Source organism: Phalacrocorax aristotelis, chromosome 9, assembly GCF_949628215.1.
Source record: "Phalacrocorax aristotelis chromosome 9, bGulAri2.1, whole genome shotgun sequence".
In the NCBI taxonomy this organism is placed as follows: domain Eukaryota; kingdom Metazoa; phylum Chordata; class Aves; order Suliformes; family Phalacrocoracidae; genus Phalacrocorax; species Phalacrocorax aristotelis.
Window position 1 is genome coordinate 1108952 of NC_134284.1, and position 21307 is coordinate 1130258.

Genomic DNA, 21307 nt, shown 5'->3' on the forward strand with positions numbered 1-21307 from the left:
ATACTTTAGCAGTCACACTGAAATACTGGGAGTAGAACAGTTAGGTTCTCTTCCCAGTGATGCTAGCGTCAGTAGTACAACAGGGAAAGACATAATGTTTGTGTAAGCAAAGAAACAGCATATCTCCTGTAGAGGGAAACTGCAAAGTTTATAGTTACTGAATGCAAAATTTTGTACAAGAGGTTCCACTCTATGGCCAAGCATTCTCCTACTTTAATTATTATATCTAAATATTATTTTCATTTAAACAAGTGTACTCTGTAACTCAAACCATCTTCCCTTCCACTTTTATCTTGCAGCGAAATCATAAGTGGAGACTGTGTCACCAGAAATTTAACAAGCTGATAACAAACAGAAGATCCATTACAAGATCCAGGCAACATGGAAGCAGGACTGCAAAGAACAGAGCCCAGTTCGACTGCAAGTACTTACACGAACAGTACATGTATGGAGAGTATGCCTGCCAAAGCAAAAATCTTTTCACAGATGATGTCTCCTTAAAAGTAAGAACAAGGTAATCTGAAACAACTTCTGTTATGCCAGTTACCTCTTTGCAAAAAGGGCTCATACAATCTTAAGAAGACATACTTTTTAGAATGTAGAAGAAAATAAAAAAAATCAGCATTGTGTCATAAAGCGACTGAGGCTCCAGCTGCCAGGCAGCTGCAACAGAACATCCATCCATTCAGACAGCAGAGGTACAACTGGCATGACTTGTTGTAATGAAATGACACACCAGTTTAAGTGGCTGCTTCATTGACAGAACTGAATGTGGGATTCCATGATTAAATGTTCTCCATTACCTATCAGCAAATTCATGACCCTTCAAAACCTTGAATTATAATTGTGAAGCATACCACTGTTTATTATCAGAGTAGACTAAAGAAGCATATCAGATAACTGCTGATAACACCAAAAGAAGTCAGAGGAAGTTGGATATTTGTTATTTGTTATCAAAGTACTTTTATATCCAAAACTACGCTTTGAAAAAACCTCTCGCACAGATGTAAAACTGAACATTTTACTGATCAGAGGCCAACATTTTCGGTTAAATGAGATTTTATACATAAAATCATCAAGGACACTAAATAGTATACATTTTTAGAAATGCTGACTGCCTGTAAACTCTTCAGAAGTCAGTTGAAAGAAGTTCCATCCCTCTGAACACAAGGCAAATTTATGTAGGTACTTAAATAAATGATCTAATAATTTAATTTAGAAACTCATAGTTTCTACAATGAAGATTTTATTTTTTAACAGAAAATAATTGCTTGTATTTTAAGCAGACATATCTCACTGCTTATAGCTTGAGAAGAGTGGCATCTAGTGGATGATACATGTGGGCACAACTTAGCAGTTATCTTGCTTTTTATTTAGGCCCCTTTCACTAAAACCCAAAACATTACAACTACCTTAGAAAAATTCTTTTTATTTGGTTTAAAAGTAGAAACACTAAGCTTGAATGTTAATATACCTATCCCTTAGCAAGCAATTTCATTACAATAGCCTGTATCTCATTCATAGGATACATTACTTATTACATCTAAATAGTCCTGCAGAACTTCCAGGGGCAGAATATTGACTTTGCATTTGCAAAATTAATCATGCAGACCATGATTAATGCAGTGATCTGTCATTCAATGGTCTGCATGAAATGAGATTTCAGTACACTTCCTAGTGGGCATGCACATGACAAAGAATATTATTTAACAGACTGACTTAAAATGACATGCCAAACTCTTGCTGAGACCGCAGTACTATTCACAGAGCTCCATGCAGGTTCAAAGTTGTTTAAGATCTAAATCCTGTTTGTCACAATGAGACCAAAAACTGCACAGAACATGATCTCTGCAACCAGGGCGGATGCCCATGGGGTGGGAAATCCCTCTTTGGGAAATCTCAGCTTTGATTCACAGAAATTTGTATCCCATGTTTTTTCACAAGCAGTAATTATGGCAAACCAAACCAAATGCAAACCAAATAAATTATTTTCAGACTTTCTAAATAAGCCTGGTACATTTTCAGTTAATAGCTGGCTAGAGTTGAATTGAATGGATACAAAACTGATGACAACAGTTTTGATTTCCAGACTTACTATGGACATTACCTCTACCTGTCCTGGTGTTCATGTTCAGACAAAGCTGAAGGACGGACACCATCCACTCTGTTATGGCTTTCTTTTACATGAGAGAAAAATATATAAATTACAGGAAACAGTGGCATATCTTAGAAGACCAGCCTCAATTCTGATCACTCTTCTCAGTATTGCTATTAGATTGAACTAAACTGTCATGTTAGAGAGTAATAGGACTATGAAAGTTTGTGGAAGTGAAAAGCTCCCTGCCCTGAAGTAACACCTGCCAGGCAGAATGACAAAAGACAAGTGCCTTTTAGAGAAATAAAATTAACCAGCTTTATGCAGTATCTTTCTAGAAGCAGCACAGCATCGCAGCCAGTATGACAGTTACAACTTAGCAATTCTAAGGCCTGAAAAGCAGAAGGGATACACTCTTCCCAGGCTTTCTGTAAAGACTTTTGAGTTTTAAATAAAAATAGTGCCAGCCCAATTTCTCCATTAATCCCTTTAAAATAAGTTGCTATTAAATGAATAATTGCCCTCTTATCTGAAGTGTTTAGAACAACAAAAAAAATCTCTTCTACTTGCCATCTATTAATAACACAGGATTATAGAATGATAAGAAAATTCAGGTTAGAAAGAGAACTCAGGAGATCTCCAAGTCAACATCCTGTTCAAAGTACTGCCAGCTATGAAGTCAGAAAAAGTTACTTGAGGCTTTATCTAGTCGTATTTTGGAAGGCTCCAAGAATGGAGGCACCACAACCTCTCTGGGCAACTTTTTCCTACTCCTGACTGTCCTTACGGTTAAAAAGCTTCTCCAGATACCAGTACAGAAATGGGTTTCAGTGTATGCCTGCTGTCTCCCTGCTATGCACCACTGTGCCATCATCTTGATAGCGTTTTCATTGGTAGAGGAAGGCTACTGTTAGATCCCCCAAAGGCCTTCTCTCCTCTAGACTGAGCAAGCCCTCAGTCTCTCCATAAAGGGCAAGTGCTCCAGCCTCCAACCATCTCAGTAGTCCCCTGCTGAACTCCCTGCAGTTTGCCATGTCTTTCTAACACCAAGAGCCCAAAACTAGACACAGGATCTAGATGTAGTCTAACAGGTACCAAGTAGAAGGGGATAATCACTTCCCTCACTCTGCCGGTGCTGCTCCTTAGAGGTTGCAACACAGAAAAGTACAATTTCATCTTGTCTGCTGAAACTGTGTTTAGCTATCATTTCCAACTGTGCAATAGTAAATACAACTTAATAAATTAATATTCTCATCTGTCATGGTTTTAGCTGGGATAGAGTTAATTTTCTTCACTGCAGCTGGCACAGTGCTGTGCTTTGGACTTCGTATGAAAATAATGTTGATAACACACTGATGTTTTGGTTGTTGCTGGGCAGTGCTTGTACTAGTCAAGGACTTTTCCAGCTTCCCAGGCTCTGCTGGGTGCACAAGATGCCGGGAGGGGAGGGGGCACAGCTAAGAGAGCTGATTCAAACTGGCCAAAGGGATATTTCATACCATGTAACATCATGCCCAGTATGTTAACTGGGAAGAGCTGGCCGAGGGAGGGGAGGGGGGGTAGCAATCACGGCTTGGGTGCTGGCAGTGTCGGTCAGCAGGTGGTAAGCAGTTATATCGTTTGTGGTTTTGGTTTTTCCTTTTGCCCTTTTCCTTTTTATTGTATTATCATTATTGTTGTTGTTATCATAATGAATATTATCATTATTATTTTAGTTATTAAACTGTTCTTATCTCAACCCACAAGGTTGTTTTTTTGTGCTTTTGCTCTTCCGATTCTCTCCCCCATCCCACATAGGTGGGGGGGAGTGAGCAAGCGGCTGCATGGTGTTTAGTTCCCAACTGGGGCTGAACCATGACATCATCCTTAGTAATAATGTTATTTTTGCCACGTTTCCTTTCTACATCCTACTCTATTTTCAGCAGTTTCATTTTCACGTTCACCTGTTTTCCTTTTCTTTAGCATTCACTTCTGAGCAGCAAGTCTTAACTAACCCATTAGGTTCTACTCTTTTTTAATATATACATTTCAGGGACCTGAAATAAAATTAAGTGGTATGTAAGAAGGGAACACCATACTTTGCAGAGCCATTGCTTGAAGCTTTTTTTCTTTGATATATTACACTTTTGGTTTAAAGTAATTCCAACTTTTGTGAAATTAACTTGACTAAAAGAGGGCTAGAAATCCCACCTTCTCATCCATGATAGCTTTAAATGATTAAACAATGCAAATGTATTTGCTTTGATACACCAGATTCAGGCCACGACTATAACTACTAAGTCATCGGAAATATAAAAGTTATTTCAATGAACCTTTGTCTGCCCATTTGTCTACACAAACAAGGATGAGACTATTGGACTTCTTGTCCTCTGCCAGACCCTTAAAAACTTTTGCACTAATTCCAAACAACAGTGATAAAGGAATAGAAATCTCAAACATCAAATCCTCATGGTTTAGAAAAGTTGGTAGCTAAGTAAATTAGAACTACCTTTAATGAAATACTGCAAAATTATTTCAAAAGTTGATCAATCAGTTAACATGGCAAGAACGGTAACAACACATGCATACACCTGTAACTCTCAAGCAGATACAGCATATCTGCTCAGTCTCCTGTCCATTCAGCAGTTAGAAAATATTGTAAGTACATAACTGAGCAGTTTCAGTCGCAGGGCAAAGCAGGAAATATTAGAAGAACCAGATATGTTATAGAGGTAAGGGAATATAGTACTGCATGGCCACGAAGGATATAGAAGAGATGAGAGATTACTGCAGGAGGAAATCAGGAGTGCAGAAGAAGGGCAGGGGCCCCTACGCAGCAGAAACAGGACAGAAATCTGAAGGAAAACTGGCTATGTCGGTGCTGCTATTCTCAGAAAAACCTCAATTTCCTTTGTACTCAAAATGCTGGGCCTTTTCATCCTGAAAACCTTCCTGCTAACTCCACAAACTAAACTGCGAAGAAAGATTTCAGGTACAGGACTGTTAGGACCATTTATTAATTAGAGAGCACACCATTCACCTCGCCACAAAACTGGAATCAGCAACATCACACAAATTAGGAAGCTGAGGATTTCATCATCTACGGAATAACTGCATATATCAGATGAATGTTTAGTAACTGCCATAGGTATTTACTTTATAAATGCTTAATTATTGCTCAGAAAATAGTTGAAGTCTCCAAGATGAAAGGTGCTAAAGAAGCCGCAAGTGTGTACCTTAGAATTTTGCATCTTACCTTTCAGCACTAAATGCAGACTCTGTGTCAATGTATATAACAGCTCCATCTAGTCCTCCCATGCTTACGGGCAGTGTAGCCAGAACACTCAGCATAATACAAAATTGAGTTTTGCCACAACCTGGTGGGCTAGTTATCTGGAAGAAAAAAAGATTAGCAACATAAACAAGAGATGCCACATTAATTTCACCTTAATTCTACTTTTAAGACCCATCAGCCAGAACTCCTCAAATTCTCATCTTCCCACTACCAAAGGAGGAGACAGCCACAAAAAGATAGAATGCAGCCCACAAAGAGCAACTTGCAGTTATTCTTGGATCTGTGCCTTGCAGTCAAGCTCATCCATTGAAGAACAAACAGCTCTTCTTCAGACACAGCATTATGCTTGTAGTTTATTTCTTTGACATCCTTTATTACTTCTCCTATTTGAGGTCCCCTACTCTCCCCCTCCTCTTACAAGATCCTCCCTAGAGCCACACCTAGTTCTCTTCCATCTCCTCTGTGCTACCTTCTAAAATAGAGCAGAATTAGAAGATTCACAGTTGACATTCACATGACATCAACGGCCTTTAGAGCTGAAAACAAAGTCCAGAGCTAATGAGTTCACATACGTAAATGACTGCTTATGAACCTTGGTTACAACCAGGTCTCCCCTGGAAATCACAAGGATAATCGCCTATATCCTGTAAAGACTGAATGTTCAGTATGAACCACATGTATACATAAGACAGATTTTATCTGCCCCAGAGACTACACTCCGCTATGCAGCATTTGTTTTGTCATTGGTGTTAACTCCCTATTACCATAATTCAACATGAACACCACTTAATGATCCAGACCAACTTGCCAGTTTTAAGCTTTCACCTGTGCTTACTGCGGTTAAGCAGTATTCTAAAAGAGCACACTCAACTTGTGCGAAATGATTCTAGTATGATTTTGATCCAAGAGAAAAACCACAAGGATCAAAAGAATACCTTGTTTGATGAGAACCCCGGTTTCTGAGAGCAAGATTTTTTTTACTAGAGATGGCAGTATGCTGTTCTTTATCCACTGCAGATCTTGCAGAAATTGTAAATGAATGCTGGGCTCTGTGTTCAGATAATCCTATGTTCATTACGACTACAGTGGGTCTTTAAATACAATATCACATTGTCACCACTTCTGGGAAGGGAAATTATGACATCTTAAATACTAAGAGGGCTGAAAAACCACAAATACAAAATTGAAGTGACTTTAGGCACTAAAATCAGAGAGTGGTTGGTTCATTCTGATGCTAGTAGGGACTAAGTAACAATGCAAGATAGAAGTGAGCCTCTCCAGGAAAGTTACACTGCAAAATGAAGCATACCTCCCCAAAACACCTAGTACTGCCAAAACAAAGGCTTAATTACAGAGCTGTTGTTTTCAGTTAAAAAAGAAACTTTACAACAGACACTCAAAACCAAACTGATTTTTGAACCTAAATGCACAATAGTTTGTTTTTAAGTACAAACACCCTTTCACCACAAGATACTACAGTGTTGCTATGGTTTTGTTTTAAGCAGCAGCAGCGTGACTTGAAGCACGGAAAATTTACAGGGAAACACTGAGGGCTGCGTTAGCTAGTTACACATTAGCTACTGTTAACAATTGGTTAAAAACCCTTTAATTACTTCTGTTGTTAAACAAGGCCTGAAAACCAAGCCCTATCAGTCATTCTACTTGAAGCTCTAATGCAAGAGAAGTATTAGATTATTTTTGCTTAGAAGCAAACACTGCATTTAGTGAATTACAGATCAGGAATCAGTCATGGTTATGTAATTATCTGTCCTGTATCCAGTGTACTTGAATGACAAAATATAATATCAACAATAGCTGCCACATTTTAATATGAACCCAAAGTATATACAAAAATTGCAGAGGCAATACACATTCCTTAGACTGTGATAGCCCAGGAATCTCACTACCTGTTTCTAGTTAAATGAATGAGGGGAGGGCATCAATCCAGTTGTTAAATCAAAAATGTTTGGACAACTGTGAGGAGACCTCATAAAAATGTTTGTAGTTTCAGCCTTGCCTGGGAGGTGCATCGGAATCAACATTTATTTCGGTGGCTGATGTAGGAGCTAATTCAGGAGAGATGCTGTAAATATGTCTGAGAAGATGAGCATCATATCAGAGAAAGACAGGGAATCTTACAAGGAAGCAAGCCAATAGAGCAAGAGAGAATTTTTATTCCCAAAAACAACAATACTTCATCTTTTATCAGCATTCCTTTAAAGGGCATTAAAATGGGATTTTAAATCCACAATGACCAACTTTCAAGAACAACCACATTTTATTGTGGTTATCGTTTCAGCAAGTGGTTTGAACAACACAATCTTAGTTTAAAAAACCTGAAATTCCTCTAATATAATTTTAATCAAATGTTTGAAAAAAGTTTGCTTAGTTTGTTTCACTCTAAATTTGCTCTGAAAAAAAAAAAGAAATCATGTCCACCCAGATAGAAATGTGAAGACTACAATAGTTTTTAGTTTATCTCTGCCTAATAAAATATACTTTTATTTTTCAATATGCTATATATTATTTTCTCTGGCACATCTGTAGGGTTTGGATGAAGCCACAAGGAGCTAATCCTTCTTCACCTACCAGGGGATTAAACTCTTCAGTATTGACAAAGTCATTACTTTAATTTTTCCTCAGAGGATTTGGCCAAAAATTCTGACATCTGACCTCAAAATTTCAGCTATGATACAATTTCCAACTTAAAACCTAATAGTGGTTTGGGAAAAAATGGTTCAAGACAATGTAATACAAATCAAATCCCTCTGGCACTCAAAAAGCAACCAGCTTTGGCTGTAGGAGATACCACCACAAGTCTTAACCCTGTGGCTCATGTACTCGAATTCCAAGCTTCCAACCAACCTCACTGCTGGGTAAAGTAACAGGAAGACAACAATTTAGCCACAGCAGCCAGGAAGTAAATGCTGCACACAATATATTCTTGAAGAGAACTTCTCTCAGACTTAGAATATCTGCCTAATAACAAAAATATCAAAGGGCAATCTGCTGGTCAGCTATGCTCCAATAAGTTGCAAATGAGCAAATTAAAATTATTAAATTCCAAAATCACTTGAATCCAGATGATCAAGACCTGAAAGTGTTCATAAGCTGCAGTACAGCATCAAAGGAGCAGCAGACACTTGATAGCTTTCTACTAAAATTTCATCTAACAGCTGTGCTGAAGATCACTTGCAGTGCTGCTAACCTTTGAAACTACTTCAGATTTCATAACTCTTGCAAAAATGCTTTTAAAAATCTCTGGAACCAGGCTTCAAATGAGAAACTCAGCTTCTCCACAGTTAATTGTTCTCTGACTTTATGTTTGCTGAGAAACCCCTCATACGTACCATAACTGCTTTCTTCGTTTAGTACCTAAAAGGCAAATAGAAAGCAATACACATTTTTTAAAGAGACCTCTAATGTCTTAGGTTAGTCATCTAATTTCTGGAGTCTACCTAGTTCTCTCTATAATATTTCTGATTAAATAGTTATTATGCATCAGTATTGTCAATCCGGCATAAGAGTGTAACCAAGATCAAGCTACTGTTGGAAAGGTGCGGTGCTTGCAGTTGTGGTCTCATCCAGTAGATGTCTTGTTCAGACTTCCAACACCTCAGTCATTTAGAGAGATCACCTATTGAAGGTAACTGCACTAGGCAGGTCTCTATTTTTAACCAAAATATGTTAGGATACAAAAAACTTAACATTCAAGAGCTTTTTTTCAGAAGAAAACTGGAAGTGCAACACCATTCCTGGCACAATGCTTTTCATTTACAACCAGATAAAAGTTCAGCCTATCTTTGAATGTATTCATTTCCCCCAGCTACCTTTAAATACATTGATACATACAGAGTATGACCATTCTTAAAATAGTTTAGCAATAGTTTCCCAGATTTTCTCATATTTAAAGAGATTAATGTTTTAAGGAAACACTGAAAAAAATTTTTAAAAATTTAGTATTGTGATAATCAATCAAGCTGGGAAGTTTTACAAAATACATAGCTCCAGAAAATTAAGCATAAGCATTTGCATTTACTTCCTGAATAGCATTTTTTTCATACCATCACAGGATAATTTTATTTGGCATCCATGTTTTGAGATCAACTGCTTGCAGAACTTCCTTTCAAATACAAAAAAAAAACAACCCAAAACTTAGAAGTAAAAATTAAGCTAAACGCCAGTAAAACACCCAGCATGCCAACCACTGCTTTTCCTGGATCTCCCTCTGGAGCAATGCCAAGAACATGGCAACCAGGAAGCTTAAAGTCTATCAGTGCTCCAGAGTCATTGTACCTGGTCTTCAGTCAAGAACACATCAGATAGACTGCACTGACAGCTGAATGATAGCTATGCTTAGGATTAAGAAAAAAAATAAGTATTCATGACATTGTTATCAGTAGCCTTGTAAATTAACTGCATGGCTGTTCCAACCCAAAGGATCACATCCACTTATTTTTTTAATTCGGGAAAAAAAAAATTCCAGGATCCTTTAATACAAACTTTAACACTCTGGCCCTCTGTTACTCATAATTGCCAAGCCACACAAGGACGGCAAAACAGACTGAGTTATCTGGCTTGACTATAGAAGGGCGGCATCCTTGTTCTGGGCATCACTCATGAGCCAGTCACAGGCTCAAGGACAAGCCAGCATATCACATAAAAGATTCATCTCTATTCTACTTTTTCTCCTACCTGTGCAGCAGTGCCCTACATTTCAACTAAGGAAGCACAATTCAGAAATTTAAGCAACATAAGCATGTGAACAGCCATTCTCTGCCTCCACCAAGAAAAAGTTAGTGGACCAGATGGAAATCCCAGGAAGTCAGATCCTAGCTGCAAGCAAGCATCATTTCTTTTCAAACATAGGCTGTGCTATTTTGTCAGCTGATTGCATGAACAATAATCCAAAAGAAAAAGAGTCAAACTACACCTAGTGCAGCCACAGCTTTGCTCACAAAAATATTTTTAGGAATCAAAAACTCATCTCCTGCTGAAGGCACTATCCTCAACAGCAGCACAGTTACAATCTCGGGACCCTGTATATCCCACTGCTACTTACAAGAGCACCTCTTTCTTCTTCAGTGAAAGAGAATTTAGCAAGTCTTTTCTCCCAGAATTTAAAGACTTGTAGTATTCATCTTAAGTTATTCTGATCAGATTTTCTTATAGTAAATTAATAACAAAGCTAGGCCTAAATATTAAGAAAATATTAGTTCTGACAGATCAATGTAAATTCATGGATGCATTCTAAAACATTTTTATGAATACCTGAATGGTGTATGTTCCTGTACATCTGCAACAGCTTTGGCTGGGATATAGTTCATTTTCTTCACTGCAGCTGGCACAGTGCTGTGCTTTGGATTTAGTATGAAAACAATGTTGATAACACACTGATGTTTTAGTTGTTGCTGGGCAGTGCTTGTACTAGTCAAGGACTTTTCTAGCTTCCCATGCTCTGCCGGGTGCACAAGAAGCCGGGAGGGAGGGGGCGCAGCCAAGACAGCTCACCCCAACTAGCCAAAGGGATATTCCATATTATATGGCATCATTCCCAGTATATTAACCGCGGGGAGTTGGCCAGGAGGCAGCAATCACAGCTTGCGGACTGGCAGCATCAGTTGGTGGGTGGTGAGGGGTTGCATCACTTGGGGTTCCCCCCACACACCCCGGGTTTCACCTCCCTCTCTTGTTGTTCTCCTTTTCATTATATTATTACTATTATTACTATTTTATTTTAAACTGTTCTCATCTCAACCCATGAGTTTTCTTGCTTTTGCTCTTTCCATTCCCCCAACCCACTGGGTTGGAGCAGTGAGCAAGCAGCAGTGTGGTGCTTAGTTGCTGACTGGGGTTAAACCACAACAACATCATATACGAAAATAAATACTCAGAATCCTTAAAAAGTAAAAATCCCTCATCACATAAGAGTTTAGACTATAACAGTTTCTGCTCTAGTAAACTCAGTGTTGCTAAAATACTGTTATGTTTTAAGTGACTATCAGATTTCGTAAGTGATTCCTACCTGAGATCAAAACCAATCTAGTTTGATTATAGGGTGTGGAAAAATAAATTATTTTCCACATAGTAATATTTTTTATAACCTCTCACTTCTACTCCTCTACTGTGGCAATTTGCCACAGCTGACAAAGAAAAGTACTTGGTAAGGACTGTTAAAATATTCAAGGAAAAAAAATGGTTTCAACCTGTCTAAATGCAGACCGTAAGGCATACAATATCTATTTTTCCATTCAAGTGCACAGCTGAGTTCAGAATTTTACTTTAAGGTGGCAAGCATGGCCACACTGCATAAAACCAATGCCCATCTAGCTCTGGATTCTGTCTCTGCCAAGGGCCTACAACAGATGGCTAGGGGAATGACGTAAGAACAGGGCACACATATATTAATGCTCCCTCCAATACATAAGTTTCTCCATCTCCATTTCTAGCTCAGCAAATTCCTAAGCCAGAGTTTGCATCTTTGTATTTTTATAATACTCAATGACTATAGGCATCTACACAAATCCTCTCTTGCCAGATTACAGAAACTATGCACATTATTGCCACTTTCCGTAAGGCAACAGAGAAATCCCGGTACTAGAAAATTAAGTGCTCCATTGTTCTTAAAAGAAGATTCTAAGCAATAAAGTAGCATTGCATCCAAAGTCGATAGATATGCAATTTGTAGTATTGCAATGTATGAGCATATAATACAGGACTTAATTGCAGTCTTTTTTAAAATTATTTTTAAATTCATTACATATGCATTTTTAAATGCATTACGTTTATTGCATAAATTAGTTACATTTATACATAAAAGCTCTGTAAAGTCATTCTCATGCCTATATGTTTTATACTTTTGTCCTAATTGCTTATTGTACCTTCATAAAAACTAATCACTTCGTTAAAGCAGAGTGGGTTAGTATTAAAAGGACAGACTCCTGATTCAGCACCTTGTGCTCTCAACCACAAAATCACACTGCAACTTTCCCACTGTAAAATCCAGCCAACAATTCTCCCAAGTTTCCTGGGAAAAATTTCACTTTTTTAAAGAAAAATGGTGTCACCAAATTTTTTTAATTCCTCCACTTTTTTATTTGCCTAAAATGCTTGGGGGGGGGGGACACGACAACACCAAAAAAAGAATATTGCAGCCTCTACCAATTAAAAAAAAGCACTCCTCATCCAAAACTTTTGCATATTTTGTCTTTAAAGCACCTGACACAAGACAGTCCAACCTACCTGCAGCTTTTGTCTCCTAGGTATGATGTGCAACTGCAGTAAAGTATATGAAACAAGTTACCTCTGTGAGGGATCCACAGGGCACTCCACCATGCAAGACTTTATCCAAACTAGGCAGCGTCGTGGATAAAAAGGCTGAAGAGGGACTGACAGACTTTCTCAATTTCATTTCGTAAGCCTACGGAAGGAGGGGGAAAAGTAAAATGGAGGGGAAAAGGGGAAAAAAAAAAAACACATCAGAAAATATCTTTTTTTCTAATGGAAATAGCAAACTTCTCACATTTGCTTCTATCAACCTGGAATGACTTAACACTTGCCAATGGATGAACTATTCCTATCTTCAGCTACAGTCCTCTCTTAGCTCACCACCCTTCCTTGCATTTATATCCCATTTATAGGTCACAGAGTAACTTTAAAAGTTTGTTCTATCTCCCTCACCAAAATATTAAATAATAAGCCCTTAATAATGACATGTCAAAGGTTTTTTTCTGCTCCTATTCAGCAAGGCTTGCTTTCAACCTGTAAAACTCCAACTTTTCACAGAATGGTAGGGGTGGGAAGGGACCTCTGGAGATCATCTCGTCCAACCACCCTGCTTGAGCAGGGACACCTAGAGCAGGGGGCATGGGAACGCGTCTAGGCGGGTTTTGGATGTCTCCAGGGAAGGAGACTCCACAACCTCCCTGGGCAGCCTGTGCCACTGCTCTGGCACCCGCACGGGAAAGTTTTTTCTCATATTGAGGTGGAACTTCCTGTGTTCCAACTTGTGCCCATTGCCCCTTGTCCTGTCATTGGGCACCACTGAAAAGAGTCTAGTCCCATTGTCCTGACACTCACCCTTTAGATATTTATAGGTATTGATGAAGTCCCCCCTCAGTCTTCTCTTCTCCAGGCTGAACAAACCCAAGTCTCTCAGCCTCTCCTCATAAGGAAGATGCTCCAGTCCCCTGATCATCTTGGTAGCTCTCTGCTGGACTTGCTCAAGCAGTTCCACATCCTTCTTAAACGGGGGGGGCCAGAACTGGACACAGCACTCCATATGTGGTCTCACTAGGGCAGAGCAGAGGGGGAGGATAATCTCCCTTGACCTTCTGCCCACACTCCTTTTTATGCAGCCCAGGATAGTGTTGGCATTCTTGGCCACAAGGACACATTGCTGGCTCATGGTCAACTTGCTGTCCACCAGCATTCCCAGGTCCTTCTCAACAGAGCCACTTTCCAGTAATTCAGCCCCCAGCCTGTACTGGTGCCTGGGGTTGTTCCTCCCCAGGTGCAGGACCTTGCACTTGCTTTTGCTGAATTTCACCACGTTCCACTTGGCCCAGCTCTCCTGCCCGTCCAGGTCACTTTAAGTAAGTATGGTCAGTGACCGATGCATAACACTCACATGAAACCTAAAACCAAGAACTCCCTGGCCAGCATTCACCACTGATTTGAAACTACCTGGGTTGAAGGAAAGGTTTGCTAAAGGTTCCCAAGCCTTTGAACAAGCCTGGGCTGATCCTGCAGCCATTCATGATGCAGCCAAAACATGATGTTTCCAGAAGAAACCGGTCTTGCTCACACCTTGCAGACATCTGCTAAAGCTGACACAACCCTCAAATACTGAGCATCCTGAACATCAGAAGTTTGATTTTCAAAAGGAACGGTCCAGTATCTAAAGGTTGTTGGTCTAGCTAATTCCCAGAGGTTTCAGACTCCTGGCCCAACAACAGAGATTCTCAAAGCCCTGTCACAGCGTACTGCCATAATGTGCCATGATCAACCACTCCAGAAAACCTGATTTCTCTATGCCTGAGAGAAATGCAGGCATCAGATTTATCCCAGACTTAAGATGGTCTGCTGGGAATATGGTGTACTACGGAAGCACCTCCACAGGAATCATCGACAACTAAGTAAATAACCACACCATTGAATGCTGGATGTAGTACATACTTGTTGGGCAACAAGTGAGCATGTTTACTGAAGTTGATCAGAAAAATTTCCAGCTAGCTCTACCAGCAGGCTAAGGTAGCTTGTACTTCCCTTTCTTTATGCTACAGTTCTTCCCTATGTTATAACAGGTAGTATATTAGAATAATATTTGAAACTTACTCAGACCTTCTCTTTTCTTCAGTTCTACTGAGGAGAAATATACAAAAAATAGCTTTCAAGACACAGAACAGGCTAATACTAAAAATAATTAATTTTACCTCATTCAAATGGGATTGGAGTTTATGCTCAGGTTCACTTTAAGAGTGAATACATGTACTGATGACACAGGATTTGCAACATGTTTTAATTTAATCATTTTTTGTTTAACCTCCGACAGGACTTAAACCTGTAGGCTGGAAACAAACCCTGTAGACCATGGAAACAATACTCTAGTTTAGCTTTCCTGCCTAACATGGACTCTAAAATTTTACTGAGTGATTTCTGCATTTAACCCACAAAATTAAGGTTGAACCAGACTGTCTTTCAGTTAAAAAAACCCTCAATTGTTACTTGGATTCCTGGTTTGACTGAAAAATTACTACATCCTTACACAACCTTTTTCAAACTTATGTTATTTTCTAAAGATTTTCTTATTGCTTCCCATTTCAGGCATTAATTTTTTTAACTTACCTTCCAGCCACTGGATCTTATTCAGCTTTTTGTTGAACTAGACTCTAGAAACCTCTAATATAATTAACTGCTTCTACTCAGCATATAAAGTGATTGTGTCACCCCTTAACTAATTTCCTCTCTGATGAACTCAGTAGGCTTCATTCTGTACCTCATACTGTGAGGCAAGCTCTCCAGAAATTGGAGTTTTACTGCATATCTTGGCATACTCTCACGTTTAGCTGCCAGTGCTTCCAATGTTATATCTGGACAGTATTTTTCCCCTTATTTATAACTCCTATTATCTAACTTATTTATTTTTTTACTCAAAGATATTGTAACACCATGACTGATATAGCAAGAGGGTTTGACATCAGTCACTCTGACCTGAAGTCCATTTGAAATCTTAAGCTGGCAAAGATTCAATCCACATCCCTTAAAAACAGCTAACAACCTCTGTTTCGGGAAGCACAGCTCTGTATTGTATGCACTTACATAGCTGGTCATTATCAGCTGGCTCTGTATTTACAGTTGTTGGCAATTGCTGTCTGACAAACTTCACTATCTGCCAAACTTCTCAGCAAAGAAATTTGATTGAATATTGATGCGTGGCTGACAGGGAAAAGCAAATGCTAGAACTCTACCTAAAACTTTGATCTGTCTTCAATTTATTGATTATTAACAGTTTTGATGGATTTAGCTAGCTTTTAATCCATTCAGTATAAGTCATGTTAATTCTACATACCACTAACTTTACTACTGCAGTATGCTTGTGAATTTAAAGTTACAAAGAGTTACTGCGACAATTACTATGCCAATAACACATAAAAAATATGGCATGGCTTATTTTTTCCAGGAAAAAAAGCAGGCTGCATTGACATAGGTCAGAACTGTCCACGTCCTCTCCGTTCTACAAAGACACCATTTCTGACATCTTTTCACCTGAATTCAAGAAAGAAAACAAAATCCAAGCACTGCATTGCAGCTAACACCTGTTTCCTTCTTGCACTCTCCCCAGTTAGGCTACCTGTAGCCTAAACCACGCTACAGCTCATTTACATGGATGGAAAAAATGTTCAAGAAGTTATTTTCAGGATCACTTCACTACTTGATATCAATTTTATGTTTAAAACCAATTTATACTGAAATTCTTATTCTTTGCTTGTATCAAACAATCCTTTTTTTTTTCAGTTGCAAGGTCCAAACTAGAATCAATTTTTATATGCTGGATTACAAGAGAGAATGCCATGTTTCCCTAATGCACTCAGAACCTATTCTGCAAGACTGAACAATCTCTTGAGGCTAAAATGCCTAACAAAAGTCCCTGCATCAAACTAAAGTGCCTCAGAGAGCTGAATTTAAAAATAGAAGTATTATTTCATTGTACAGTCAAACTGAGACATCACAAGCCCCCCAGGTAAAACAGTGAGTGACATTGTTTAGCTTTTTTCCCAGATATTGTATCAAAACCAAAATCAACACAAGCACACTTACTGTCTGCATTTTGGGAGCACAAGCTCTGCTGACTTTACTAAGAAGCTTCTGCACATCGTAGTAGCTCTGTCCCGTTACTTTCATTAGCTCCAAGAGGGAAAGACATAAAAAGTCCTGAAAGATGACAGAACAGTTCAGAGAGCTCCACCTAGAAGTCAAGACTGGGGACTAAACTGATGCAATTTATACACAACTAGTATACATTCCACAGGTTTACCAGCTGTGCCATGTTATACACTATTACACTACACCTCTCCCACCTTTCTCTGATACCAGTATATTAAAAGAAATTGTATTCATATTTTAAAGGACATTGAGTCAAGGGACCAAACAATCAAGAACTGTGTGATGGAACTGCAACAAGATAACCCTTTTTGCCCACAAGTCTCTATCTGCCTGAAAAACATTCAAAATACGTCATGTCTTCTAGATTGTAGTCCTAGGGCTAGGTCCTGTATTTATGATGCATACTACTGAAATATACAGGGCCTCTTGGCTCCCTTTAGGTGAGCATTCATAAGAACAACTTCAGAATGTACTATTGAATCAACCCGTAACTGATAGGGTAACATCACAGCACATTCACACACTAGATTATGTGGTAAGCATGCGTTTTTGTGACACATTCACAAATGCATGTCTTACTCTGTACAAGTGGTAGCTGCACATCCCTGCTAAAATAAAGCATCTTCAGGTTCTTTAGAAGTGAAAGAGGTAACTACATACAAGTTTATATGTTTTAGTTAGGCATCTAACATTTTAAGGCTATATTTTTACAAGGCACCAGGCCAGATGGAGCCTGAAATGCCCCCGCTTTATAGAAAGTAAAGCTCCCTGCAAATTAAACTACCAAAAAAGGAAATAGTACATACATTAAAACACAACCCCCCACCCCCCAAAAAAAAAAGAAAAACCCAAAACCCAACCCCTGAAAAAACACCCCCTGCAAACAAAAAACAACCCTTTCACCTGACAGGTAGTGATCTGATGGCGACTTAGCCTTTCACACAGCTCCTGAGGCAACCTCGCTCTTCTTAGTTTCTTACTGGCCATGCTCCCTAACCTACAGGGCAAACAAAAAAAAGTTTTTTGAAAGACGCTTGGAATACGACTACGTGGACAATTACACTCACTCCTTGCTAAAGAACAGGAAAGTGTGTGCACGTGTGTAAGTGTATATAAAAAATTTAACGTGATTGAGACTTCCCATATAAGTCTATGTCATATTAAACTATACTACCACCCTGAAAGCAGTTGTGTTAAATTATATCCCCTCATACTTGACCATGTATGAAATCATGCCAGTAAGAACAGAAGAGTCAGCAATATTCATAGGACAGATGTTTCTGGGACATAAGAAAGCTGGAAATTACTGAGTGGTGAACTGAGCAAGAGTTCCTCATGCTATACTGCAATGGAAAGAAATAAGGTTATCTTTGGATGCCTACATATGAAAAGTAGAGTAATCACAGTAAGTGTTTATCCCTAGAACATATACTGCTAGAACACAACTCTTCTGGTGACCCAGGATTTGTGACAGATGTTGAAAGAACAGGAAGGACCTGAAAAGGAGACACCAGAAAGACTGAAGGGCTGGAAACATACTTTAGCATGCAAGACTCAAGACAAACTAGTGAAACCCATTTCATAACGTTCTATGTAACAATTTATGAAACAAACATAGTTAATAAAGAGTTAATTTAGCCAACAGTGTAAAAGAAACCAGATACCAAAGCTAAGCATATGAAGACAAGAACTACAAGGTAAATATTATTTATTCCAAAAGCAAACAAAAACACCACTGGACCAAGGCAGCAACAACTGTGGTATATTCAGTCAATTAAGCAAATTGTATTTATCGAGATTGCCGCTTAAAGAGTATCTGGTTATTTCAGATAAGCCTTAAGATTATTTTACGTAGCAGATAAGATTACACCACCACTACGAATCCTTCTCCCCTTCGCCCACAGCTGTTTGCGTTTGTCCTTTTTTTTTTTGGTCATTCCATTCTACTGAACGAGACTCCACAGGACGGCACTCAGCTCTGTACAGCCTAAGGCACGCAGGTTTTCCCTAATCTATATGTATGAGGACGTAGCTGTTTCACATGTATGACTTAGGCAATATTCCCAGTATCTATTCAGCCAGAAGTTTAGGCAAAATAAAAAAGTTTATAAATAATGCAGAATCGCTCCAACTTTCGCAGATACACAGGCCTCCACACCTTCACAATATGGGAACTTTATTGCCTCCTCTACAAAATCCTCTTTAAGCAGGAGAAAAACCAAACTTCTGAAGAGCCCTGCGTCCCGCCGAGTTACCGGCACAGCCTCCGGTCGCCCACGGTGTGACTGAGGCCACCGCAGCGGCGCCCACCAGGCGCTCCCGGGGCGGGCAACCCCATCATGGCACCCGTGAGGGCGTAAAACACGGACGTACATCGCACACGGACTTACACTTAATATCACACAGCTGCTGCACGACAGCTTGACATTATTGCTTCATCTGCAGTGAGAAAACGGACTTGCTAAGCTGCGGCGTCACAGGGCTCCCCTCCCGCCGCCCAGCCCGGGTGACTCAGGTGTCCGCCCGCCCCATCGCTCCGGGACCCGGGGCCGCACCCGCAGCCGGAACAGGAGCCCCGGCCCGCCCCTGACACGGACACCCGAAACCTCGCTCCCCCGACAAAGCAGCCCGCGCACCCGCGGCTGCGGGGTCTCCCGCCGGGCGCGGCCAGACCCACCCGCCCTCTCAGAAGACAGCGCCCGCGCACCTGAGAACTTTTTCAAAGGCTCCCCGCGGCGGGCGCGAAGAGGCGGGGCCGCCGGGCAAGGCCTGCGCTGGCCATTGGCTCCGCTCCCGCCAATCTCCCCCCGCACCAGTGAGGGCGGGAGGCGCGCAGGGGATGCCGGGAGTGGTATTCCCGGGGCTGCGCGGGTGAGCGGGCACCCCGTCATGGAGGCCTGTTATGGCGAGGCAGCGCCCCTCCTGCACCCCCTCCATCAGAAGAGAAGCAGCTTTGGGGGAGGGGAGAGTGTTCGGTTCAGCCCTTATGAACGTAAGCCTCTCCCCAGAGGTGGGAGCCGCCAGGCTAGGCTGTTGGGGTGGAGTAAATAAGAGTGCTCCAGGCACGGAAACCTCAATGCAGGCATCCTCGGGGGCTGCCTTTCACAGTGCTTCCATGCTTTACCCTAGAAATTCCTACCGTCCTCTGCACATAAAGCACCTACAAAACTTGAAAAGTCTTCAGCATCAAAAGCACTTGTGCATACATTCATTTGTTCGGAAAAAATATTGGAATGCTGATTCTTGTCTTCAAATTGAGGGCTTACAAATGCCTGGTCTGATGCCAGCTGTGGCAGAAATGCCTTCTGACTGAATTCACCCTGTAACGTGAATGTAACAGGGAGAATCTCTTGTCAAATGTGACTGACATGACTTTACCAATGTCTGTAGCTTATATTAGTACTTAATTTAGTAGTGTATATATGTCATCTGCATAATTTTACAGTTTTAGAAATTAACCTAACTGAAGAAAAATAAAACAGACTAGTATTACCTGGGATGTTTACTGAAGGCCTGTGCATTTGGAACTGCATGGCTGGGTTTTTGTCTGTACTGAAAAAGAAATGCTACAGTGAAGCTGCAAAATACAGAACTCTTCAGCCACTTTTCCAAACTAGCGAACAGGAGAAACATAGCAAGAAGCTGACTACCATGAAATGCCCAACAACCATAGTATCAAAAGGGGTCAGTGGAATTAGTGTTTGGTTCATTGCCTGGAGGGAGCTTACATGTCCAAAGAAGTCCAGAGGATTTAAGAAGCTGGGCAGGGAGTAAGCAGCCTGTAGAAAAGCAACTCAAAGAGCTTTAGCGAATAGCTAGCTGAACAGGGAGAGAAGAGATGAAATGGAGAAAGAGCTCCTCCTAGTGTAGTTTGCCTTTAAAAGTTGACTTGAAAAATGTAAGTCACAATTGAGAAAAGCTGTCTAAGGGAAGGGAAAGGATATCTGTTGCTGTGGTTTAGTTTCAGTGGCAACAGGAGGCATGACCATGGTGTAACTGTTACGGACTACTATTTCCTGCTTGGTACAGTAGTAGCAGGAGCCTTACCTTCCCACCAGAGGCGCAGGAAAAAGTAACATTGCCTCAGTGACTTTTTTCCCCTCCCACAAATGCAGCAGAGCTTCCCCTTCACCTCCAGGCCACAGGCTTCTTTCCCATTTTCCACAAAAACAGAATGCCTGTATTAAATCAGAGAACGGTTTTGGGATGTTGAGCAAGGCAAGCAAATCTTCTCAACCAGGTTGTTGAGAAGATTTGTGAGCAAAACCAATATACCCTGGTGCCTCTCTTGCAAGTTCTTTGCATCTCATTTCTCAGTGTAGTCATGACTGTTCTGCTCTCTACTTCTCAGATATGCAGATACACCTCTAAACCTACTGGCAAATGATTGTGCATCATCTTCTCAGTGTCACTCAAGAAAGTTAATATTTTATATCCAGAGGATAATCAGAGAAGTGTTAACATACGCCTATCACCACCAACATTCTCAAGCAGCAACATGGCAGGCAGCTCCACAGCTTCCAAATGTTTGACTAGGGCAGTACTCACTAGGA

At 40.3% G+C, this 21307-nt stretch overlaps 1 protein-coding gene across 17 annotated transcripts in view; it reads right to left on the reverse strand.

Moving 5' to 3' along the window:
- The window catches only part of RAD51B (RAD51 paralog B), a 473504-nt gene that overhangs the window by 411399 nt on the left and 40798 nt on the right, over positions 1–21307 (reverse strand). For 11 of the 17 annotated variants that reach the window (XR_012662232.1, XR_012662233.1, XR_012662231.1 and 8 more), the window contains exons 1-5: positions 19462–19707; positions 17658–17751; positions 16689–16802; positions 12673–12789; positions 5331–5467 (exon numbers count right to left, since the gene is read on the reverse strand). Coding sequence is in view for 12 of the 17 variants with exons in the window: in XM_075103126.1 (XP_074959227.1) it covers positions 5331–5467; positions 12673–12789; positions 16689–16802; positions 17658–17751; positions 19462–19691 (692 nt within the window). In the remaining 5 variants the exon portion in view is untranslated. Of the gene's footprint in view, positions 1–5330; positions 5468–12672; positions 12790–16688; positions 16803–17657; positions 17752–19144; positions 19442–19461; positions 19708–21307 lie in introns of those variants that run through there. The other 6 variants (XM_075103134.1, XM_075103132.1, XM_075103136.1 and 3 more) reach the window with 4 other exon arrangements.